At 35.2% G+C, this 27,325-nt stretch overlaps 1 protein-coding gene across 1 annotated transcript; it reads right to left on the reverse strand.

The window, feature by feature from the left end:
- Positions 1-6,440: 6,440 nt before the first annotated feature.
- CETN3 (centrin 3) lies at positions 6,441-23,847 on the reverse strand. Its single transcript, XM_077770987.1, has 5 exons — positions 23,713-23,847; positions 21,783-21,918; positions 19,886-20,000; positions 14,199-14,390; positions 6,441-6,782 (listed from the first exon to the last, which is right to left on the reverse strand). Exons 1-5 carry the CDS (start codon positions 23,727-23,729, stop codon positions 6,739-6,741), a joined length of 504 nt encoding a protein of 167 aa, XP_077627113.1. The 5' UTR covers positions 23,730-23,847; the 3' UTR covers positions 6,441-6,738.
- Between the last annotated feature and the right edge of the window lie 3,478 nt (positions 23,848-27,325).

Raw genomic sequence — 27,325 nt, forward strand, 5'->3', positions numbered from 1 at the left:
AAAAGAAAATGTAGATCTTGCTTAAAATATGGTTAAATCTACCTGCTTGGCAGGGACTTTCAATGCATGAACTTTCAAGACAAGCAAATGCATATTTTCTAATGAAAGATTGCTCCTCAGTAGGCCAACCCCAAATCTTTAACCTGCTGTTAAATTTAAGGAGGTCCTCAATGATAGGGAATATGATTTGGAAATATTTTTATCACTTAGCATTTAGCTGATATATATTGAGTGATTTTTACTCTAAAGAGCCATCCATCAGGAGTAGGCTTGCATCAGTAAGTTGCCAGAATTTATGTTCTACAACAGTACAGGTTTCCTAGCTGCCAGGCTTACATGGACCTTTTGGAAGACCTTGGGGATATACAGTCATCGTAATGCCATACAGTGAAAATGATCGCTCTTTTCAGAGAACACAGTGGTGTGTTGGACAAATGTTACAAGCGTATTAAAAGTAGAAATGTCGGACTCCAGGGATTCCATTAAGTATCCTTATTTCTTTCATTACAGAATAAAAACCCACTTTAAAATATTTTTAATTAAGTATAAAATGGAAGTAACCCTGCTGATCTTTGATTCTATAAAATGTCAGTAATCTTCCTAAAATTATCATATAATGAAAAAATATCTTACATATTCTCAGACTAGCACAAGAAATACAGGTTTCCAGGGTTCTGAAGGATAATTTGGGTTTTTGTAGTCAGGTAACATTAATAATTTACCTAATAGTGTACACCTCACAGAGGTAACTTGAATGTAAATATATATCTCCGATAAAAGAGATTTGATTTCATTAGTTTTATATTTTATATTTAACTTGGCAACCTTTCAGTCTCAGATGAAGCTTTCAATGAATGCTTTAACTATAGGACAACAGATCCTGAACATACAATCAGTAAATGTAAACAAATTATCTATTTCAACTGGATATGGATGAACCTAGTCTGCTTAATTAACCAAGATCTCCAAGACCTAACTAAACTGTCATCCAGATGACTGCCATATTGCATTCCAAGAATTCCTGCTTGCAACCTAAATCCTGAACAATTTATCATTTTATTCAAATGACCTTTACTGACCCCTTTTCTAACACATGCACCTCCACTGACACCTAGAAGAGCTTTGCTTTAGAGTATCAGGTCCAGGTCCATAAACTCTCCTCCTCTACAGCTTGATGTCTCAAAGACCCTCCCACACATCCTCTTACCAACTGTACTGCTAAACCCAAGCATCCTTCCATTCCCTACTAAGAATTTAAGAATTCTTTCTTCATTCAAACAATTCCCTCCACCCCCCAAAAATCTTCTCCACAAAGGCAAATTGGAAAAAAGATGTTTTAAATTTTACTCTCAAACTGACAATGTTAAAAAAAAATTTTTTTAATGTTTACTTATTTTTGAGAGAGAGAGACAGTGCATGCAGCACCCGGGGAGGGGCAAGAGAGGGAGACAGACTCCAAAGCAGACTCCAGGCTATGAGCTGTCAGCATAGAGGCTGACACAGGGGGTCAAACCCATGAACCGTGAGATCATGACCTGAGGCTGGAGACCTAACAGAATCAGCTACCCAGGAATCCCTCTCAAATTGACAATGCTTTGAGTCAAGCAATTTGTATTGCTTGAACAATAAGTATTTGCTTAATATTGTATTTGCAATTAATATATTTCTTTCCCAAACATCTAGTTTTTCAATGTGTTGCCCTCCTATCAACTATGATTATTAACCTCTAGAGGTCTGGCACGAAACACTAACTCCCAAGGAATAACACATAATAAAATGAATGCCATGCTAGATTAAGCATAATGTCTAATTAATGCTTTTGCTGCTGTCTGGTTTCCAGATATTTTTTCTTTTATAGTTTATTGTCAAGTTGGTTTCCATATAACACCCAGTGTTCATCCCAACAAGTGACCTCCTCCATGCCCATCACTCCCCTTCCCCTCTCCCCAACCCATCAGCCCTCAGTTTGTTCTCAGTACTCAAGAGTCTCTCATGGTTTGCCTCCGTCCCTAGTTTACAGATTTTTAATTTTTTAAAGTCTGATCCTCTATACCTTGAGATACTCCATAAAAGTTACTGTAAGGAGACAGTACAATCTAGTGGTTATGAGCAGGCTCTGGAGTCAGAAAGCTTAGGACCAAATTCCAGTTCCAATTCCTGTTACCTGGAACAAGTAACTTAAACCCTATATAAGTTTTTGGCTTTCTTGTGTGTAGAATAAAATCAATCTAACAGTATCTATCCCAGTTATTAAGATTACAAAAATTTAGTATCTGTACATACCTATATGTGCCTGGAACACAGCACCACTTAATGTTACATTTTTAAAATTTTTTTCCCTTCATAGTTTATTGCCAAGTTGGTTNTCCTGGAACACAGCACCACTTAATGTTACTACATTTTTAAAATTTTTTTCCCTTCATAGTTTATTGCCAAGTTGGTTTCCATATAACACCCAGTGCTCATTCCCACAAGTGCCCTCCTCCATGCCCATCACCTCCCTTCCCTGCACCCCCCCCATCAGCCCTCAGTTTGTTCTCAGCATTCAAGAGTCTCTCATGGTTTGCCTCCCCCTCTCTCCCTATTTTTCCCCTTCTCCTCCCCCATGGTCCTCCATTAAGTTTCTCCTAATCCAGCTATACATGTAAACATATGGTATCTGTCCTTCTCTGCCTGACTTATTTTGCTCAGCATAACACCCTCAAGCTCCATCCAGGTTGCTACACATGGCCAGATTTCATTCTTTCTCATTGCCATGTAGTATTCCATTGTTACTAAATTTTTAAAAAGACGTTTCCTTTATAAAACTTAGCTACAAAGAATATATACAATATTCATGTGGAAAGAAAAACTTTTATTTTTATAGTTTCTTATAAGTGTAAAGGAAAACAAAGAAATAATCTTTTCTGAAACAATGGTAACTATTCTCAGAGATCAAGTAACCAGATCTCTGACTTTGCCTAGGACAGTTTTGAACACCTGTTGTCCCTAACATAAATGACAGTCTCCTTCAACCCCCTACACTAATAACCTAGTTCCAAAGATGAAAAATATATATGGCCCATAGTGCTGGTTATTAAGCTATCTTTTTTCCATAGCTCCAAACCATGATTCTGTACTTAACTACAAAATACAGGGGTTGGAACTGTGTAAACATTTCTCCTTTGCTAGCAAAATTTTTGTTAGGCTTCACTCGGGAGGACTAGAAGAGTGAAAAAGAAAGGGAGCAGGGCAATGAATCCTACTGTTGCCTCTTTGCTTATTGTTCCTATTAGCATCCTCAGGGCTAAAATTCATCATTCCAGTGGCAGCACTTGGTTGTAGTCTCCAGCTTCTTCTCATCATTACCCACAATATTGGTGATACCCTTTCCTCAAATGTCTTCAAGTCCCTGCTCTATAGAACCTTTCCTCCAAGCTTCTAGTTTCTGGTAATCACAACCTTTGTCTTCTGTTCCCTAAGCTGTAGGCGTAGTACTTGCTTCCTATGTCAGTGTTTCCTTTATGAATTTTTTAAAATTTAAAAAAAAATTTTATTTTTTAAATTGTTTTTAAAATTTTTGAGAGAGAAACCGTGAGTGGGAGAAGGGCAGAGAGCAAGGAAGACACAGAATCAGAAGGAGGCTCCAGGCTCTTAGCTGTCAGCACAGAGACCGACGTGGGGCTTGAACTCACGGGCTGTGAGATAATGACCTGAGCCAAAGTCGGATGCTCAACCGACTGAGCCACCCAGGCGCCCCTCCTTTCTGAATTTTTTGTTCTCAAGTATCAAATTAACCCATTCTTCTTACTACACTATTAAAACATCTAGTTGTACTCTTCCTTCTGTCTGAAATCTGACACTGATATTCAGAAAGGGGTGGGGATACGGGTTTAAAAAATTTTTTTAGCCTTTATATGTGTTTATGTATTACTTTAATTTTTTAAATGATTTTTAAAAATTCTTTTCCCTTCTTCACATTGGTGTTTAAAACACTGTAATCTTTTTAAGAATACATCACTAGTAAATCCCCCAGAAAATTTATTTCCAGATACTAGTATCAGAAAGATAGCTTTTGAAGTTGAAGCCATTAGCCACTCAACTAAATAATCTACTTATGGTCTTGTTTGCTAATGGAAGACCATTAACACAGGCACATCAACTACATTTTAAAGTCTTCCATTATAAGGAGTACCTGGGTGGCCCAGTTGGTTAAGTGCCTGCCTCTTAATTTTCACTTAGGTCACAATCTCACTGTTGGTGAGTTCAAGTCCCACTTTGGGCTCTGGGCTCCATGCTGTCATCAAAGAGACTGCTTGGGATTCTCTCTCTCCCTCTCTCTTCCCTTTCCATAGTCACTCTCTTTCAAAATAAATAAACTTAAAAAAAAAGTGAAGTCTTCCATTAGAGTACTGTATGAATTTTCTGCAACAAAGAATTCAGTAAGTGTAGAACAGTACCTACTTATCAGTGCATAACAAATATATTTATTTCCTCCACATCTCAAATACTTACCACCACCCTAACCTATGGGCTCCTAACAGGCACACAGGTTCCTTAGAGAGTAGGCTTGTTGGCTCATAACAAAGATGAAGGAAAAGATCTTAGCTGACAAATCCCAAACTATCAAAGTCAAAATAGCAATTAAGTAGGCAAGTGTAGCAAAAACAAATTATTTTTTTTACATCATGAAATGCCATAGCATGAGAAATATAACAACAAATAAGACGAATACCTACCTCCACTTCCTTCTTAAAGCAAATTCACTCCTACTGCCACCTCTACTAGCAATTTTACTGGCCTTTCAACTCTACGGTTACTATTAACAATGAAAAAAATTATTCACCCCCTTCTGCAGGAGAAAGCTTCGACAAACATGAAGAACTGAGGTGAGTACTTTTCCCTCAAACCAGAGTATAAAGGGAAAAAACAAAACTGCTGGTATCCCCCAAAATAAGCATTTCTATTAAGAATAAAGAAGTTATCTTAGTAAGTGGCAAGAAGTAGCCTGGATTATTTGTTTTAATAAAGTGACAGAGGAGCAAGCCTAGATTTATTTTTATCTGTGTTTTATTCTTCACTTTTATTTTTTAATTTCCTGGAAATCAACATATTTTGTGACCAAGACATAGAAGGCAATTCATCAGTAAGGGTGATAAAAATTTTTCTAATTTCAAAGAATATTTGTTGTCCTGTGTATTGTTACTACTGTGAAAACTGATTTCATATTCAAAATTAAATTTTAATATGGTGAGCAATTATCTTGCTTTCTAATTAACTATTTGAAATGTCACCACTTGGAGCTCCTGGGTGGCTCAGTCAACTAAGCGTCTGACTGGCTCAGGTCATGATCTCATGGTTCGTGGGTTCGAGCCCTGCATTGGGCTCTGTGCAGACAGCTAGCTCAGAGCCTGGAGACTGCTTCCGATTCTGTGTCTCCCTCTCTCTCTGACCCTCCCCTGCTCACGCTGCCTCTCTCTCACTCTCTCAGAAATAAATAAAACATTTTTAAAAAATCAGAAAAAAATGAAATGTCACGACTGTTATATTATTCCCTACTGATTTGTTTGTTACATTTCTAGTGGGTAACTCGTTATGGAATACTCTAGGAAGCTCACAATATATCAAGTGCCTCAAATTATTACTGTACTTTAAATTTAAAGCAAGAAATTTAAAGAAAGGTCATTGAAATAGACAACCTTCTTCCAGAGAGTCCATACCACCAGAACCAGATTATTAGTGAAGGATCAGTATGCACACCAATTCCCTATAACCTATTTCCCATTACCACATCTCCCCTCTAACATACATTTTTACAAGGCAGAAGAATCCACCAATACCTGGAAAGTCTGTCTCTACGGTTTCCTGGTGAATCACAAAATGTTCCTTTATACAGGTAAAACATAATCTTACATATGTCTATAGCTTAGTTTTCTATTTTCATCATTGTGACGTTTAATTGAGTGATAATTATCTTAACGGATCAAAATTCCAAAATTTAAATCTCACTCTGTCAAGAAATCAGATGATTCAAACTGTACTCAATTAGTTTAAGAAGGAAATATCCAGATTCAACTGTCACAACTTAAGTTAAAACACGAGAAGTGCTATAGAACGTAATACATGAGGATAAATGGGTCTATATGCACAACACTTTTTCCTTCCAAATTGAAAGACATGACTCTTAAAAAAGGAATTATGCATGTATTGAGTCATCATTTTGTATTGAAATATAAAATGTCAAACTTGTAATGGAAAGAAGTGCTATTCTGTTGCTATTTGTATTTCAATTTTTGTTTCTGAAACTACTAGTACAAAGAGAAACGATTTAAGGAAGATACTACTGAGCGTTGACACTCAGAATCAAAATAAAACAGAAAATGTACCGTACTTTAAAATACTAAAATAAACATTTTATTAATCAGTCTGTATAATATGTGCATCAAAACAAAAGTGACTACTGATGCCGAATAAAAAACTTTCAGAGAATGGGTACCACATGATTCAATTTTTTAAAACTTTATATATATATATATATAAAAGCTGTATTATAAATACAAAGCTAAACTATTAGAGTGCTAACAATACTGCTCATACAAATAAAATTAACAGTAGTAAACTATGAATACATAAGACACTTATTTTTGGTCCTTTTGGAAAAAGAGAACTAAGTTGGGTTTCTTTTTAACATGGCTCCGGCACAAAAATAGAATATAAGATGATAACTGCAACATTCTTAGTGTTTATTCTTGTAATTCCTTAAATGTCACCCGTCATAATAGCAATGAACTCCTCTTGATTTACTGTGGTAAGAAAGAAAATATAAAGTCAGAAATACAAATTTTTTCCACAGGACAATACTACTATTTTAACACTAAGTATTTTTAAAAGTTATACAAAATTGTTAATAAACTAAGACATACTATTTTGCTTTTAGTTCTTTAAAAGGAAGTTGGCCATGTTTTGTAAGCAGAATCTCATGAATACAAAAATATATAAAATGTGATAAACTACATAAATATTTGTTAATATTAATGACAAAAGTCATATTTAAGTTACAAAAAAGTCCATCATAATAATAATATTTATACTTGCAAAAATAGTTTTAAAGCTTGAAATTTTTAAATGGTTAAAGCCTCTTTGTAATTGTTATTCTACTAGTCCATTTAGTAATCCCTTCCTTCCTAAAGAAGTTAAATCTTCCACACATGTATATTAAAATTCTAAAGGAAGAAAATATTTTTAAAGTCAAATTGTTGTTTTTTGATCTTTTATATATTTAAAAGCCTACTTAAAAAATTTGAAAATATCTAGAGTAACAGTAATTTTAAAAGATACAAATTTAGTCTTAATTAGCTAGATAATATAGTAAGTATAAAATATAGATGTAAATGCAGAAATCATCACTCATAAAGACAAATTGTTAGTTTACCAAAACTGTAAATAAAATTCAGTAAGAACCTACAGTTTATAAAGTGCAATATGTAAGAAGGCAACCTAGAAATAAATAGGTAATAATCTTATTAAATATAATTTTCAAAACCAATATACACAAATATACACAAATAGAAATGTTCAGAAAAGAATGCTTCCTCTTTGTAAAACAGGTAATTTCATGGGCTCCAGAACTTAACACATACCTTAACAAAACACAAGTTAAAATGATCATTTTGATAATAAGAACACCAGAATGAGAAAAATAAGAGACCTGGATTCCAGTCATATTTCTGATAAGGAATAGTTCTGTGTTTCAGCTTCTTCATCTGAAAATACTGAACTAGGAGATTATCTTTTTAGGTTGTTTCTGCATGGTAATAAGTGAAAACAATCCACTGACTGCAACATTTTTAAGTGCCTAGTCAATGACTACATCATCCTAAGAGTTGTGTCACATACCAAAACAGACACCACAGTTCCTAATGTATAGTATCTTGAAATTTAAGTGAAGATATTAGGTGATATAAAATTATTTTTAGTTGTCTTAGGAATAACAATCGTATCACAATTTTGAAAAACAATATCCTTATTCTTAGCAGATGTATGCTAAAATGTTAGGGAGGTCAAATTCATGATATATTTTTCAAATGATCCAGAAAAAAATACATACTACAGATAAAGCAAATACAGTAAAATGTTAATTATTGAAACTAGGTAGAAGGTATAAAGGTGTTCATTGTAGTAACATTTTTTCCCTCTATGTTTGAAAAGATTCATAATGGGAAGTTAGAAAAATATTAAACCAATAAAAAAACATTGAGGAGATAAAATATGTACATCAGTAAGTAAAAGAATATACTGGTTCCAGTTTCAATAATTACGTAGGTTATGTTTCATATGAGAAACAGAACTGCTGTATAAGACAAAACATGATCTATTATTAAAGTAATACACATATCTGTCTTGAAAAATTCTATCATAATGGGAAAAATCATTACTTCTGAAAAAATTCAGGCAAGAATAAATTTGACTTGGGCTTTAAAATAAAAACATAGAATTTGGTTTGACAGGAGGTGGAAAGAAAGCTAAGGTATAAGAATACCATCAGCAACATAGTTTAAAAAAGAAAATAGTGCAAAAATAAGCTCTACGGAATTAAGAAGAATAAGTTGGCCAGAAGATGGTAATGAACCATCAATCTGATGCATTTCAATACTAAACATCTGTAAGACATTATGACAGAGTAGAACAGAACACATAACCTGTAATACATTCAATGATCTTTTAAAAAAAAATTTTTAATGTTTTTTATTTATTTTTTTTTGAGAGAGAGAGAGAGAGAGAGACAGCATGAGCAGGGGAGGGTCAGAGAGAGAGGGAGATACAGAATCTGAAGACAGCCTCCAGGCTCTGAGCTGTCAGCAGAGCCCAACGTGGTACTCGAACCCACAAACCGTGAGATTGTGACCTGAACTGAAGTTGGATGCCCAACTGACTGCGCCACCCAGGCACCCCAGAAATATAATTATTTCTTCATTGAAGAAATTAATTTGAGCACTGCATTGGCTCAGTTCATGGTCTTGCAGTTTGTGAGTTCGAGCACCGAGTCAGGCTCTGTGCTGAGAGCTCAGAGCTTGAAGCCTCCTTCAGATTCTGTCTCCACCCCTCTGCCTGCCCCTCCCCTGCTCATGCTCTGTCTCTGTCTCTCAATAATGAATAAAAATGTAAAAAAAAACTTAAGAAAAAATAAACACTTAAAAGTATTAAAGCATTGGGGCACCTGGGTGGCTCAGTCGGTTAAGCGTCCGACTTTGCTTAGGTCATGATCTCGCGGTTGGTGGGTTCGGCCCCGCGTCAGGCTCTGTGCTGACTGCCAGCTCAGAGCCTGGAGCCTGCTTCAGATTCTGTATGTCCCTCTCTCTCTGACCCTCCCCTGCTCACGCTGTCTCTCTCTCTCTCTCAGAAATAAAAGTATTAAAGCATTTAAACATATTTTAAACTATTCCATAATTTCTATAACCTAAAAACAGAATACTTAAATCCAAAAAAAGGAGAAAGCTGAAGGGAAGAAAGTAACTAAAGAAAGTAAATTAGCTCATCTAGTACCATTGAGCGTTTCAGACAATTAAGATAATCTGTGCTTTTGTATATCTCATTTCATAACCTTATGAATAATATCTTATATCAACTTCCTATATCTAATAAATCTAGCACAATACCTACTTTTAAATAGGCATCTGATATATTTATTGAATCAAACAAATATAACACTTCATTTTCTCCTACACTGCCTCTTTAAACAAATCATTCATTTCATAGGGTAAACTTATTACAGGTATTTTAAATAAAGAATTTAGAGAAATTAAGTAGATTAAGTATCTTAGAGATACTATCTGGCTTTGGAGGGAAAAAAACAAATTTTAGCAACTGAAGTGACAGCTGAATATTTTATTGAATATTGAGTACTGAATATTTTAGACATTAAAATAGCATGTGATTTTTAAAACTTCATAAACATAGAAAACTACTTAATATTTTACTTTTTTATCATAAGAGGCAACACAGTGTTATGGATAAAAGCACAGGCAGGTTATAAATCTCTCAGAGCTTTGGTTCCTTCATCTATAGATGCATCCATGTACCCTATACATTAATAGAGATAATACTGTATTTACTTCAGAAAAGCTATTATGAAAATTAAGTGACATTATATACAATGTAAACGCTAAGCACAGAATCTAACATATATTAACTACTAAGTAAGTGTTAACACTTCATAATTATTTAAAAGATGGCCCACTTTGGATTTTTAAATGTTGCTTTTATTTTTCCAAAAATATACACTGTGTTTTACATATCTTGGGAGTGATAGTGGGGAAGGTATTCTTTCTCTATCATAACCACAGTTCTATTTAGATCTTGCATTGTATCTTCTTTTACTTTAACTGCTCCTTCAGCATATTATTCTAAATAAACAATAATAAACATTTCATTTTCACTGCTCCTAAAGACTACACTATGAAACATTCATAAAGACAGAAGAATTACTGAAGTCCACAAAAAAAGACAGCAAGTATTATGATCTTTACTAGTTTAACATATACAAAGAAAACAGGTTATATCTAAACAAAACTGCAGCCAAAAGAATCCAAATTAAGTAATCTAATTAACAAGTTTTTCTAAAATGTCACTTGTACTTTTTCCAAAATAGGCAGATTTTCATACAGCTGCAGAGACCCATGTAAGTTAAGGCAGTACCCCCAAAGTCAGACTAAAAATGGATTATGGTTCTCATTGTTTCTGAATATGAAAATGCCTTTCAACAATGATTTCCTGGACTTGCCACAATAGCTACACTTAGTATGTCTTATTTGAGAAATAGATAATGTAAAATAGCTACAATGAACTCTGAATAAGTGTATTTATCAACTATAAGAGCATTTACATATATAAATAAAAACAGCATTTTATGTATGAATGTGCAATTCTATTATTCATATGGTCAGAGATGCATACACCCAGACCCTGTGCAACACTTCAGAAAGCCCTCACCCCCAGAAATTCAAATCCCAAACTGGATACTAGATTAAATGAATTTAGTATGTTAAGAACACCCTCCTCCCCCTGCAAAAAAGACAAATCTTAACAATAAAAGACTATGCATCACTGTATTATATTTGTGACCAAATATTTCTAAAAAAATATTGGAAAAAAAAAGGGAAAATGTTACTTGCCTGTTAGTCATTTGAATAAGTGATAGTAGGATAACCAAGCAAGAGTTGTACAGTGACTTAAAGTAAAATAAGCATGGAGAACAAAAAAAATGTTTTAAGGATGCACTAAAATCTTCAAGCAATGGGGCATAGGTATGAACTCTTGAGCTTCAAAGGCAACAAAGAGAGCAGACTAACAAGAGATGCAAGAAATGGACACATTTTTTAAGCGAAGTTTCACATAGTTTTAAGAGACAGTTTCGTAATTAATATTTTCCTCTAATGTCAAATTAAACTAATACCAAAATCTAATTTGCATGTGCCTTGCACAGGAAAGGAAAAGAACTCTAATCTTTTGGCAAGGGTAGTAGCCGTTACTGACGATTTATGAAACAGACAAACCAAAATTTTCTATGTTACTTAAAATAATACCCTTACAGAACAAAGTTGCTTTAAAACTAGTTTAGGGTAGGGCACCTGGGTGGCTCAGTCGGTTAAGCATCCGACTTCGTCTCAGGTCATAATCTCATGGTTTGTAGGGGTTTGTGGGTTCAAGGCCCGCATCGGGCTCTGTGCTAACAACTGAGAGCCTGGAGCCTGTCTTCACAGTCTGTGTCTCCCTCTCTCTCTGACCCTCCCCTGCTCACGCTGTCTCTCTCTCTCTCTCTCAAAAAATAAATTAAAAAAAAAAAAACAAAAACCTAGGGTAACAGCCAACAGTTGGGGAAATTACAAAATTTTTTTAAATATGAAGGCAGTGAATACTAAATCCAAATATTAGAGTGATAGCTCGAGAAATAATTTAAATTTCCTCAAGTTTTAATCATCTTTGTTTTAAAATATAAATAGGTGCGTTTGGGTGGCTCAGTCCATTAAACCAACTTTGGCTCAGGCCAAGATCTTACAGTTTTTGAGTTTGAGCCCTGCGTCAGGCTCTGTGCTGACAGCTCGGAGCCTGAAGCCTGTTTTGGATTCTGTGTGTGTCTCTCTCTTCTACTTCCCCACTCTCTCTCTTTCTCTCTCTCTCTCTCAAAAATAAACATTAGAAAATAAATAGACTCATAAATACAGAGAAAAAAACTGAGGGTTGAAGAGGGGATGCAGGAGAGGGAAATGGGTGATGGGCACTGAGGAGGACACTTGTTGGGATGAACACTGGATGTGGTATACAAGCGATGAGCCACGGGAATTTACCCCCAAAACCAAGAGCACTCTGTACATGCTGTATGTTAGCCAATTTGACAATAAATTTAAAATAAATAAATACAAATAAATCTATCAATACCCTTCAAAGAACTAGCATTAAGTTTTATAATACTCAAATAATATTTACATAAATATGAGAAAGTATAATACACAACTCTAAAGTACAATCTACAAACCTGAGCTTATAGCTAATGTCTTACCTCCTTATTAAAGCATGACAGTATTTCCAAAGTAAACTATGTATTATGTACATATTTATGCATGTATGCATAGTTTAATACTGTATCAACATATATCTACTGTAACAAGCACTCCTGCTCAGGGCTTTAAATCAACAAACATCAGAGCACTCATGGTGTTCAAGAAAATGGAGGGAATATAAAGATGAGTAAAGATACAAAAAAAGGAAAACAAGTTTCCATATAATGATAGGCACTTTCAAATATCTTCCTTTAAATACTTATAACCACTCTGGAAGGTATTCCCATTCTCATTTTAAAAAATGGGAAACCACGACTCAGAAAACACTGAAAACTTGCACAACATTACAGAGCAACTATGTAAGTGGCAGAGATTCAATTCAAATCCAGATCTTTAGGATTCCAAAGTTAAATGGCCTTTCACACTATAGGATTCCATACTGCTCTTAAGGAACTTACAATATATTGGAGAGTTACACATGTATAAAACTAACAGAAGGCACTGTACAAAAGTGTCAAAATACTCCATTTCCTCTAAATGCTATGGACTCTCACTGGAAGTCTCTGTAATTGGCAATTAGAATATTCCAGGATTAAGGAACAGCACAGCATAAAAACGTGTTTTCAGGATAGAGTGTATTTGGTCAAGGCATGTATGTACAGGAGGAGAAGGTTAAAGCAGAACAGTGGAAGATCTCAGTAGGAAATAAAACTAGATAGTTAGGGCAGAACCTTAGAAAGCTTTGAAATTTACTCTGTAGGCAGTGAAGAATCATTCAGTGTTTGAAGAGGGGAATGACATCATCAAACCTTTATTTTAGGAAAAGAATGTTATCAAGAGACTAAATTAGAAGGTAGAGGTTCATAGGCATAGAGGGCAATTAAGAGACTAAAGGGACCATAGAGTCAGTGAGGGCAGAGACCACATCTGCCTTCTTCATTGTGTAGCAGCACCAGTTAGTACACAAGGCACCATTATCCAGCAGGCATTCAAGGAAATAATGAGGCTATAACATTCCTACAAAGAAATTAGGGCCTGAACTAGGGCAGCAGCAGTGAACAAAGATATAAAACAGTTTCGAAACATTTAACGGGTAGAACCAATAGAACTTAACAGTTTAGAAGAGCATGAAGATTAAGGAAGAAGTTATTAAAAGCTGATGTTTTACGGGTCTGTGCATGGCTTAGTGGGTTAAGCATCTGATTCCTGATTTCAGCACAAATGATAATCTCATGGTTTGTGGGATTGAGCCCCGTGTTGGGCTCAGTGCCGACAGCGCAGAGCCTGCTTGGGATTCTCTCTCCCCCTCCCAACTCATGCATGCATGCTCTCTCTCTCTCAAAATAAATAATACGCACGTTTTAAAAAGCGACATTTTTTTCACTGTAGTTGAATTTTGGTGATGTTTCATCCTCAAAGAAAAGGAAAGTACCTTCTTGAAGTCTGGAACCTCATATTACAATCAGTATATTTGGTTTTAAAGGTCAACTTCATTCTCAATTGAATTATGTGAAATATTTGGGCAAAATCCCATTATCAGGTGAACAACAATTATACCAAATAGAGATACTTTGCAATGAGTCTTGAAAATTTGATTTTAGAAAAATTTACTATATGCATACATCAGTAATACCCAGAATATGCATTTTACTCAAAACTTACTTTCTCCATCACCATCTTTATCAAATTCTTCTATCATAGCCCGAAGTTCTTCATCACTCATGTTTTCACCCAATTCTCTGGCAACACGTCGCAAATTTCTCAAGCTTATTTTACCTGAATCATCATCATCAAATAGTTTAAATGCCTTTAATATTTCTTCATGTGGATCTCTTTCCAATATCCAATCTGTCACTACAGTTAAAAAGAAATTAAAAAAAAATTTAAAAACATTTCATAATCACAAATACATTCATTTGTGAAATCAGTATTAGATGAGAATTAAAGTCATGAATCTTTCAACATTTAGTTTGATAATAAAATGCCAAACCAGAGCCCAAACACCCAAAAGAAAAACCTCCTATCATAAAACTCAAATCCAGGTTTTAAAATTTAATATTTATGTTATCAACTATTTATCCTATTATAAGAATAAGGAAAACTATCTCACACAGAGGCAAAATAAAAAGGACTATAGACCATATTTATTTAAGGTCTACTGCTATCAAGAATTGTAATAGGTTCCACTAACACCAAACACAAAAGTCTAGGAGTTTGTGACTTAGCTGCAGAGATGGTATACCAACAAAACAAGCCTACTCAGATAAAAGCTGTCTGATGGCTGAACTTCAGCATAACATTACTGTTCCTTAAATTTAATCCCATATAAAAACCAAAAATTCCTAACAAATAAAATGCACTGCCATCATTAATACAGATACAATGTCAGACACATGAAAACTCTACCGACAGCTTCATGATTTGAGGAAACTCTTGGTTTTCCAAAATATGAAAAGTAGTTACTGAATATATTTGTAGTTAACAACCACCCCCACCACCCCCAGAAAAGAAAAAGTCTGGAAAGATCTCTCTAAAGTCAGGCCCATTTTGTTCAACAAGATAATAACTCTCAACTATAATTAAAAGAGAGGAATATCTGATTTGAAAAGCAACAATGTATTTTTATACATTAAACATAATCTAGAATAATGTAGTAAATCTAAACACTATTTTCAATATTCATAGTTGTTAATCAATAGCCACAACAACAAAAATTAAAGTAAAAATCTGTGGTATAAAAATTTTTAAGTTACTAGATAAAATTTTGAAAATATCTAAGTAAATATCTCTGATGTAATTCTACAAGCCAGTCTACTACTATAACAAAAATCATTTAAGACTTTCACCATGCATTAAAAATAATTCAATTCTAGTAACGTTTACAGAATCACTAAAAACTTGCAACTGCTTGTAGATGGAAAGTAATGGAATGTTTAATGCATTCAAAAGGAAAACTACAATTCAAACCCACAAAAAATGATTGTTGTTTTGCCAGTTTCACCGTATATGGTTAAGTAAGCTTTAGAGTAAGTGCCTATTTAAGCTAATGTTAAATTATCTACATATACATTTAATAGTTTTCTATCATCCATTAATTGTATCCAAAAAGTCAAGTAACTAATTGAAGTATATTACTATAAGTATGCAAATCACCAAAGCTCATAAATATTCAGTCAAAAAGGAATTGGCATATACACAGCCATAACACCAAAATAAAATACCATGCTTAACTCTATGGCTCATACTCAACTTATTTTGAATTTAGTCCTAACAAAAAAGCAGGACAAGGAAAAAAAAAAAGTGTTAAGAAATTTTCTTCACCAATTAAATAATTTACATGACAGGTGAACCAAAAAAGCAGCTTGCTGAAAGTATTAATGTACTTAAAGAAGCAACAGGGTGATGTGGGGAACAGATGGGGCTCCAAGATGTATAAATTCTTATCCCACTAGTGCTTTAATTGTGTTAGTTACTTCAGACTTATGTGTATATATAATCTTTTATCAATACTTTGCCTCAGAATACAACTTTTCTCAGGAATTATAAATACTCATCATTCTGGACAGCTAAAACATTGTATCTTTATGGCAACTCTCCTCCATGCCTTCATGCTCTATTCCTATTCCATAAAGTAGAATTATAAGAAACACATTTTTCCAGTAAAAATAAATCAACTAATGTACAGACAGTTAAAGTGAGTTCAATCTAATCGTAAATTTCTGTCCATGTACCTTTATTTTCAAAAAATTATACTACCAGAAATATACTTCCTTACACATAAAAACCACTTCACACAGCACTTTAAAAACATTGGGGGTTTCTATCCAAAAATACAAGTTACTTTACACTCAACATTTTAGAACCCGAATTCCTCCTACCACTAAGATAGCTGTTTATGCCCAGTCTCAAAAAAGGTAACAGCATCATTAACAATCTTTCATATCTGAAATCTAAACATTTTTTAAGCTGATTAATCTAATCAGTGATTTATTCCTATAGTGCTAAGGATACTACCTGTTTTACTCTTAAATGTACCTCTTTTCATTCTCACCGTCCTCAGCATAAACAGTCTACTACTTCCTGTCTGCAGTCTCTTCCCTTCAACCCATCTTTAATGCTCTCAACAGACTTCCCTTTCTAAAACATATCATCTTCTCCTCCTCAGAAACTGACAATGATCATCTGCTGACTAAAGTCCAAGCTCTAACATGTGATGCCAAGACTACCTATTTGGTCCAGTACTATTTTTCCATTTCCCGAAACCTCTAGAACAGGAGACTACCTCAAAGTGTCTCAAACATACTGTATACTTCCAGTACCACGCTGTTGTTGCTGTTTTCTCTGCCTCCAAAGTCTTTCTCTACTGGGTCTCACAATCTTCTCCTGAGGATGAAATCCTAGTCACATTCCCAAAGGTCTGCATTAAAAATTCCCTCTGCAAGGTCTTTTTCAATTGCTCCAGACCAGGAATTGACAATTCTTGTTGTTGTTGTTATAGGACAGATAGTAAATATTTTAGGCTTTGTGGGGGCATAAGGTCTTTTCTAAACTACTTTCTGTGCCAACTCCTGCTTTAAACAAAATTATAATTTACCACACAACACCATAGCATTAAAATGGTAATCTCCTTGGAAGACCCTCTTGGTAACTTTTAATTAATTCCCCTTCCTCAACCCAACAGAGTACCTAAGGCCAAAAAACTAGCAAGCATTTGTTAAATAAGCAAAACAAAATGGTAATACAATATTCTAAACAGGCAATGGAATGTGCCCAAAAAATATGTGCCCCCAAAAAAGCAAATACAAACATCTGGCTTATTTTGGTCTTACTGTAAAGCAGCATTTCTAAAACACCTTTGTTACTCACTAACCTCAAGGTGTCTGGATTCTTAACTTACTTTAAACACATTTTAGGATTTTTTTCTAGCATTGGGAAGACTCTGGTTAAGTGTCAGACTTCATCCAGAAATATCTGTGGCACAATATTCTTCACTAGTAATAAATTATACATAAAACTAAGACTCAAATGTTCTGATTTGGAGTTATCCATCCCAAAATATAAAATATACCTTCATCTGTGGTCAGTTATTATTGAAAAATAATCCACAAATGGAGAGAATGCAGAGTTCTTGACTTTGAATTTTAAATAGTAATAAATTTTTACTTGACTACTGATATTTTCAATAGGTAGCCCTAGGACAGCTAAAGTATGTGCTAAGTGGGTCAAAAGTTTAATTTTTGAAAGTCAGAGAGAAATTGAGCCATGGCCATTTATTCTCGAAGAGACCCAGTAATCATGCTCTGTTTTCTTTTTTTAAGTTTATTTACTTATTTTGAGACAGAAGGAGGGAGGCAGGGAAAGGGGACAGAGGGAGACAGGATCCCAAGAAGCCTCCACATGTCAGTGCAGAGCCAGATTCAGGGCGCAAACTCATGGAACTGTGCGACCATGACCTGAGCCAAAACCAAGAGTCAGATGCCTAACCTCCTGAGCCACTCAAGTGCCCCTCATGCTCTGTTATTAACACAGAGAAGATGAAGGGTCAGGATTTTGGCTTCAACTGCTAATAAGATCACAAATTTAAAACTGTGTTTAAGATGACATGTGTTGCATAAAATTATTAATGATAATTATATAATGATTAAAATAGCCTGCTACTATGAAAAAAAGGTAATAAGAAAAATATAAACACATAAAGTACAATACTTTTTATGTTGCAGTGATGCATATACAATTACTACTAGGCACTAAAACAAAATAAAACAAAGACAATTTTTTAAAGTAATAATAACAAATACTTAATAGTACTTACTATAGCTAGGCCCCTAAGCACTTTACATATTAACTTATTTATTCTTCACAGGAACCCACAAGGTTGAGACAGAGAAGTAAAATGACCAAATTATACAGTTAATAAGTGGCAAAAGCAAGATCTGAACCCAGGCAATGTTTCCAAACTGTCCATGCTAAACCACTACTTTGTACCAAATGTGCCTGAATTGTAGCTCTTTCCTAATAGTATCATTCCCATTATATCCTAACACCTGTTTCTATAAATAAACAATCTAAGTTGAAACTTGGACTAAGATCATAAACTATAGAAGAGTTTCAATATTGAAAGACTGAAAGAATAAAGATGGCTTTCATCCTCTTAAGTAAATAAGTCTACCAATTAGAAAAAACAAAAACAAAAACCACACACAATATGCTCCCCAAAGGGACAGCCTGCTTCTCTAAACAGTTACTTCTTAGTCTATAAGCTGGGTGTCTTCTGTGTTGTGCTTTCTTTCTCTCTTAGGTTCATCCTTTAACTTCTCTTTTCCTCACTTTTGAGTTTTCAGATTAACAAAATAAAAACAATGACTTAATGATCTGAATCTATGTTTTCCATTTGTACTGTCATTTCTTTTTGCTTTGTGTATTGCTTTTCGCTGAATATTTACACAAAAGGTTTGTGTGCATGTGTAACTGGATTTGTTCCTAAATTTCTTAAATATCTAAAATTATATGAAATGTTTATATCATGACCCTTATAAAGTGGTTATCAATGGTTTAGAAAATTTAATAAAACAAACCTGAATATACATACATTCTATGTATAATATTCTACATAATATATTTAAATTATAATAGCAAAGTCCTTGCCTTCCAGAATCTTCTATTCTAAAAAGTCTTAAATATGCTATAAAATAATTCATGAAAATCAACTATATAAAAATTCAGTCATATTAAGCTCATAACATATCATGCTTAATTGGTTGTTAAAAATGATTTCCCCTGCTTACGCCTGCCAAATGCCTCCTTTACTACAATCTTCTCTCCACACGCAACTTAAAACAGGTGACTTTATGACCAAGATCAAGTCACCCAGAGTATGTAGACCCCCATAAGCTTTGTCAACCTGAAGGCATGCACATCATCTAGATCCAAAGATAGCAAATACTACAGGTTTTCTCTTCTCCCACTCTGCCAACAAAAATCACACACCAGAATGGTCTTAGGAAATATTTTCCATACAAAACAGTTTTCTGATCACCCTTTTAATTGTACCACATAATATAAACATGTATTACTTAGAAAAACACCTTTGCACAAAAAGCTACATAACAGTTCCTTAATTAGAATCTCCAGAACAAAAGATAAAATGATAAATCCCACAGGGAAGCTGTAAATCTTAATTTTTTCTTTGAAAATAAGCAAAAAGAGTGCCCCAAGCCCCCATATGAGATCCACATTATATGGCAATGTTCAATAACAAAACTCCGTAACTCAGAGAATTAAAAAAATACTAACATTAACCAGATAATTTCCTAACAAGTGCTAATTGCAAAGACTATTAAAATACACACCAACTTCATTAAAATCTTCAAAGGTGATTTTCCCTGTGGCTTCTCTGTCATAATCTTTAAGAATCTTCAGTACATCCGCTTTTTTTACATCAAACCCCAAGGCTCTCATTGCCACCTTTTGGATTAAAAGGGAAAAGCAAATTATAAAGCACTCTTTCAAAAGAAGTGACTTCTAATTCTTAAGTTTTTAGAACTTAAGAGATGTCAACACATTAAGGAAACATTTAATTCTTTTGCATGTTTTATATCTCTAAAAAAACAAAATGATAGTTTTTCTCCACTAATGAAATTAAATGGCAATTTTTTTCATTTATAGATCCCTTTTATATAGGACAAACCAAGCAAGTGTTTATAAAATACACTATACAATGGACTGACTTAGTATACAGACCATTTTACTTATTTTTTAAATGTTTATCTTGAGAGAGAGAATCCCAAGCAGGCTCCATGCTGTCAGCACAGAGTATGATGTGGCGCTCAATTTCAGGAACCGTGAGATCATGACCTAAGCTAAAATTAACAGTCAGTGCTTAACTGATTGGAGTCACCCAGGCATCCAGTATACAGATCATTTTAACAACTTATTTGTTCAAAATGATTAACAACCAAAAGGGGCGGGGGGGGGAGGCATAGGATAAATATTAAAAATTTATATAACAGAAGAGATAAAAGAATGAAAGAGTTATCATAAGACTCTACATGATTAATTATTAAGTATACAGTCCAGGCCCCTGAGTTTAAAGAAAAGCTCTTGTTACTATTAACAAGAGAAGAGACATGAGACTGATTAAAGAAGTCTTACTTGGATAAGTTCCAATTGTTCTTGATGTATGGATGAAATAAAGTAGACGGGCAATAAGAAAAGGATGACTGGTATTAAAACAGATACCATAAAAAAGAGGCTTGAGAACAGTGAACAGGATAGCTTATCTTACCTGAACAGGAAGAGCTAAGGTGGAAGCAAATGGTTAGCAAATAAGAAAAGTAGCTAGCTGTTAAAGTGTGGAGAGCATTCAATAAAAAGCAAAGGAATGTGAACTTTATGCAACGTACAATGAGGAACTACTAAATGTTTATGAACAATGAACAATATGAGGAAAGAATTTTAGAAAGATGAACCTAATGGTACTATACAGACTGAACTAGAAACGGAGAGACCACTTAAGAAGTTCCAGATATGAAATAAGATTCCAAACCAAAATAATAACAATGGCAACAAGTGGAAGAGACATTATAAAGGAAGAATGAATCAAAGCTGGGTAAGTAAAAAAAAGCAGTGAAGAGAGAAAAAAAGATCTAAGAAGCTATTAAAATGAAATGTTGCCTTTCTCACTGTGCTAAGTGCGAGATATGTACTATCCTAAACGCCAATTTTCCCTTGCATCTTCAGAAATAATTCTAGGCCCTAAAATGACATTTTTCCCCATTAGCATCATGTCAACATCAGATATCATTTACGTTGTTTGCACCAAAGAAAGTACATAAAGAATATATTACTAACATGTTCAAATTAAAAGAGAAATAACACACTCACAAGGTGAAAAAAGGATGAGTTACCAAAAAACAAACAAAAAACAGTGGGAAGAAGAATATAGTAAGAACTGTTTAAATCTTAGAGTTTGAAATCTTCTAATTATGTGAATAAAAAAATAAGGCCTTACATAGAAATTTATTGTTATATTTAAAATATTCATTTTACAATGTGAAAAAGAATTTCTAAAAAGATGTTAGGAATATTATTCAATTTTCTTATAGCATTTAACCGTGAACATTTAAAATAGTTTCATATTTCCAAATCCAACTTAGTAAAACACTATAGAAATGTATTTTAACCAACTATCAAAAAAATGCAAATCATTTTAACAAAAAAAATATATATTTTACATTACACTATTACCTTTAATTCATGATAATCTATTGCTTTATCTTTGTCTGTGTCAAATAGTTCAAAAGCATCTTTAATTTCTTGTTTTTGTTCTTCAGAGAGTTCTCTTCTTTTTTTCCTCTTTGTTTTGTCTACTACAAGCTCATTTCTATAAAATGAAAAGAAAAAAGTCTATTTAGTCTAACTCTATTCTCCTATGCACCCAGATGATTAAAATGCAACAAAAAAAATAACTGAATAATTTTTTTTAATTTCTAAAAAGGAAGTATTTGGGAGAAAAATAAAGAAATCTTCCTTATATGAGCTTTGCTAATTCCAGTCTTAGCTGCTATAAAATGTGCACTTTCCAAAAGTGAAAAGTGTTACAGGTTATTAAAAGAAACAAGGACCTAACTTTCTTTCCTTCTGGCTTTGTATTTATTTATTCTTCTATTACAGTGGAAAAAATCAGAACTGTGAATAAATAACATTATCTTTACGCCAGAAATCTCAACAAAAAAACAAAGCACTCATACTTATTATTTACTTTACTCTACAATACAGCGTTAAAAAAAATCAAAGGAAAATTTATAACTGATGATCGCTATATACTTGGTTTACTTCTGATATCACTTATAAGTTATCTAAATTTCTCCCCCCCAAAAAGCATAAAATTTAACAATTAACTTACAAAGTATTTAGCATGGTAGGTTATAAGTGATTCATATTACACATTTCTAAGTTTGGCACTTTATTTATAATTTCTTCCACTGATATTAACAAATCAACCAAAATACTGAAGTCTAAACATACCATGAAAATTAAACGCCAAAAAAGAATATCTGTGCTAATTTTCTATAATAAAGTAGAGTCAATGGTTCTGTAAATCTCACTTGAAAATTTACATTTAGTTTCTCATAAACTCTGGTAACTTTTTTTAAAGGAAATTTTAATTTAAAAGCCAGAAATGTCCTCAAGAGATAGTGATCTTAGTGTTCCAAAATTTCATATGGGGCTGCAACAACTGTATGAAAACAAGTTCTGAAACCGAACAATCATGTTAAAACGGGTTGATTTTAGTAAAACACGTTATCGATTTGGCTGTATTTTGCTAACATCTACAACAAAGACAAGAGATGATTAGAAAGTGACCCAAGACGTACAATAAAGCTGAGGAATATCTTTCACAAGATCGGAGTTTTATACAAGCTTGAACATTTCCCGGGGTCATTTTCTCTGAAAGGCCAAGTCGATAACAGACCTACACTGGAGTCCACGCAAGGCTACCACAGTAATCTCTTAGCCGAACGCGGCACCTGTTTAGAGAGGCGTATCTAGCTTTTTTAAGCTATTACGTCTACATGGGCTACGGGCAACAGACAGGGGGTTACAGGTCAGAACTGAATGAAAATTAAAGAAACTAAAAAATTTGAAAAATCTGAGAGATTACCAATTAGTCATTAAAATGGGTCCCCAGTTATACCTTAATATAGGGCCCTAGGAGAAGAGCGGAGGGATGGGAGGGGAGGGACGGTTAATGTTATTTCCAAATTTTATAGTTAAATACGAGGACAGCACTGCAGCTGAGGTAGGGTCGTGCATTAGGAAGGAGGAGCTGAACGAAGGGATGCTCCACGGCCTGATTGCTCGAAGAAAAACCGCGAGAAGAAACATCGCGATATTTCACTCCCTCCTCGCAACGAAAACAGCCCGTCTTTTTGGTGCAAAACCCAACGCGCTGATAGATGTGACTACCTCAGCAGAAATGCACGGGGCTCATCACCTGCGAAACACCAGGGCCCCCAGAATGAGGTGTCCGGGCCCGGGAACGCTGGCCGAGACTGTTCTCCCTCTTCCCAAACTGCATCCCCTTCCTCGCCTCGGCCCCAACTGCCTCCCACACACACCCGCCCTGGGGCCCGCTGCGGGGTGTGGAGAGCATTGCGACCTCCTCATTACCGACCTCAGAGCTAAACTCATTTTCTCTCCGGACAGAGACGTTCCTCTCAAGAACGACTTTAACGTCCTACCCAAGGCTGCACGACTTCCACGAGCTGTTCCACAGACACCAACGACCTCAGCAGCCTCAAGGACCTCCCACAAGGTAGACACTTCTGAGCTGGATTGGTTGACATTGCTAATGTCCTGCCCATTGAGGCGGAAGCGGCACTTGTCCTCTGCTCTGATTGGGTGTTTCTAGCGTCAATCAAAGAAACTTCTCCTCCCTCTTCGTCTAGTGCCCCTCCTCCCGCCCTTTAGATTGGCCTGTTGCGGTTTCCCCAAATCCTTTGCGGAGCTAAGTTCCTGGTATTTGCGTGGTAGATCGGGCAGTTGGTGGCTGGACCTCGCCTAGCTCAAGGAGACTTGTGCCTGTGGCGTCTGTCTGGAGACAAGACGGACAGCTCCGAGGGAAAGGAAGGAAGGGAGAAGAGGCACGCTGTGGGCTAGCCTCAGACTAGAAGGAGGGACTAGCTGGGGAATGAGGTCTGCCAAAATTGGCTTCGCTATATTCTAAAACTTTGGGTGAGGGTTCTAAAACGCAGATTGAAATGTTCTTTTCTCCCATTTTGATTTTAGTAGATACGAATCTCCATCCTTTTTTCCTTACAAAATGTCCAAGTGATTCTAAGTCAGTTGCTATGGATTTTTTGTATAATTACTGGGTTGGATTATTAGGCTATTTACGGTGAAGCTGTACTAACCTTCATTTAGCTCCCCTCTTCCCCCTTGAATGGATTTGAGTCGGTCCTGTATTTTACAGGGTTGTAAGCTGCTTATACACATTATGTTCTCTTCACTTCCAAACTAACTTCTTGAAGCTCATTTCGGTAATTTTGTTTACTTGTTGGACATTCCTACTAGGCTGACTTCCTTATAGTGCAGGATTTTATCTTTCATTTAACGCTATTCCTAATATAATGCCTGATGCATAGGTGCTCAATAAATATTGTTGCCTTGAATGGAAACTTGCTGTGAAAACCCACAAAGCACTGAACTAAACTGTGAACTTCATAAAGGAATTAAATAGCTTGAAGGTGGGGTGGAGCAGGGGAAGAGGGAAGATATGTAAACATTATGGTGTATGTGTAAAAGATATATATGTGTTTAAAGAAAGAAAAGAACACAATAGGAAAGAAGAAAGCCTTCTTGAAGGATTTGGCATATACGTTAGGCCTAGAAGGATGAGCTAAATTTGAACAGGTAAAACTAGTATGATAGTATAACTCTAAAAATTAAAAGTTGGGGGCGCCTGGGTAGGTCAGTGGGTTAAGTGTGGGACTCTTGATTTGGGCTGGGATCATGATCTCAAGGTTTGTGGGAGGGAACCCTGAGTCTGGCTCTGAGCTTACAGCACAGAGCCTGCTTGGGATTCTCTCTTCCTCTCTCAAATAATACATTAATAAGCTTTTTTAAAAATAATAAAAATTGGGGCGCCTGGGTGGCTCAGTCGGTTAAGCGTCCGACTTCGGCTCAGATCATGATCTCATGGTTTGTGGGTTCGAGCCCCGCATCAGGCTCTGTGCTGACAGCTAGCTCAGAGCCTGGAGCCTGTCTTCGGATTCTGTGTCTCCCTCTGTCTCTGACCCTCCCCTGCTCATGCTGTCTCTCTCTCTCTCTCAAAAATAAAAATAAAATGTTTAAAAAAATTATAAAAGTTAAAAGTTAAAGGATAGCTGCACAAAAAACAAAAGTAGAAAACTTACCCTTTTATAGTACTTTTATATATCACCTTTGAGTCTAAATGGAAGGGGAATATTGCCACTAATAAGGTTTTTGGTAGTTTAAAAGGGAGTTTGGGGTGCCTGACTGGCTCAGTCTGTAGAGCATGTGACTCTTGATCTTGGGGTGGTGAGTTAAGCCCCACATTGGGCATGGAATTTACTGTAAAAAAATTAAAAATAAAATGGACGTTTACAAATTTTTAAAATATACAGCTTCATGCTGCCAATAAATATCAAAATGAAAGGATCACTTTTCAAGGAAAACAGATAAAAAAGATAGAAAACTGAATTAGGTAAATAAGTATAGCTAGGACTGAATGATAGGATGATGCCACAGATTGATGCCACAAAATAAAAAGGTATCCAGCCCACTCAGTATGGGTGAGTTAAAAATTCGTGAGGAGCTAATTCTTGTGCTTTAAACTCAAAGCATGATGGAAAGTTTCTTAAATGTTGATGCTAGCACAACCCTTAGCATCCTCAAAAGCATTTAAAATCACTGACTGTATGCCCCACAGTGGGAGTGTACATGTTGCTCACCATTGTGTGTGCCTGGCTCATATTTGATATTCATTAGTGAACATATGTGCAAAAATTTAGATGTTGGCAAAATCAATTTGGTATTGTCATTTTCTTTTTAATGTTTATGTATTTTTGAGAGAGAGAAAGCCCATGAGTTCGGAAGGGGCAGAGAGAGAGCGAGACAGTCTGAAGCAGGCTCTAGACTCTGAGCTGACAGCACAGAGCCCAACACGGGCTCAAACACTCAAACTGTGAGATCTTGACCTGAGCTGAAACCAAGCGTCAGATGCTCAACCTACTGAGCCACCCAGGCACCCCATCGGCAAGACACTTAAGAACATCAAAATAAAAAGATTAACTTCCAGGGGCACGTGGGTGGCTCAGCCAGTTAAGAATCTGACTCTTGATTCAGAGTATACCAGATTTTATATGTCTGTTTATGTAATCCAATCTGAAGTATTCCACCTAACTTCTTAAATCTTTTAGCCAAGAATGTTTAACTTGAATTTAAGTAGATATTAATATCTAATTTCTCATGTATAGGAAATGTAGGAGATAGAGAAACCATTTTTAAAAAAAAGCACCTTGACATCAGACAAATCTAGAAAGTAACACATTCTGCAGGACAAGTGGCCACTCTCTTCAACAAGTCACTGCATGAAAAAAGGGATTAACCTAGATTAAAAGAGATTTAAAAGACATTTTGCCCAATTAGTATGCCCTGTCCTGGATTAAGACATTGTTTGGAGAAAGCTGCTGTAAAAGGCATTATGGAGACAGTTGAGGACATTTGAACATGGACAGGGGATTAGATGTTCTAAAGAAATTACTACTAATTTCATCAGGCATTTTAATAATATCTGTTTATGAAAATGTTCTCCTTTTTAGAGATACAAACTGAAGTGTTTGAGGTAAAACGTTCAGAATGTCTGTAATTTACTTTAGCATATAAAAATTCAGTTTAAAAACTTAAAAGGTACTGGTGCACCTGGAGTGGCCCAGTCCATTAAGCGTCTGACTTTAGCTCAGGTTGTGATCTTAGGGTTTGTGGGTTTGAGTCCCATGTCAGGCTCTGTGCTGACAGCTCAGAGCCAGGAGCCTGCTTCAGATTCTGTGTCTCCCTCTCTCTCTCCCCATCTCCTGCCTTTGCTCTGCCTCTCTCTCTCAAAAATAAAAAAAAACATTAAATAAAAAACTTAAAAGGTACAATGATAAATTCTGTGAAGAAAATAAGACAGCAATGGGAGAGGAGCTAACCATGGGCTGAGTTCTACAGAACTGAGAAGGCCTGTGATAAAGTGACTTTTGAACTGTGATATTAAGTGACTGACA

The sequence above is a fragment of the Crocuta crocuta genome, unplaced genomic scaffold (genome assembly GCF_008692635.1).
Source record: "Crocuta crocuta isolate KB4526 unplaced genomic scaffold, BGI_CrCroc_1.0 scaffold196, whole genome shotgun sequence".
NCBI lineage: Eukaryota > Metazoa > Chordata > Mammalia > Carnivora > Hyaenidae > Crocuta > Crocuta crocuta.

Excerpts from the sequence above, each read along its gene's own strand:
- CETN3 (XM_077770987.1), bottom strand. Across the intron at positions 20,001-21,782 it reads TAGATTATCATGAATTAAAG|GTGGCAATGAGAGCCTTGGG; the intron begins GTAATAGTGTAA and ends TTAATCCAAAAG. Across the intron at positions 6,783-14,198 it reads TAAAGATGGTGATGGAGAAA|TAAATCAAGAGGAGTTCATT; the intron begins GTAAGTTTTGAG and ends TTCTTACCACAG.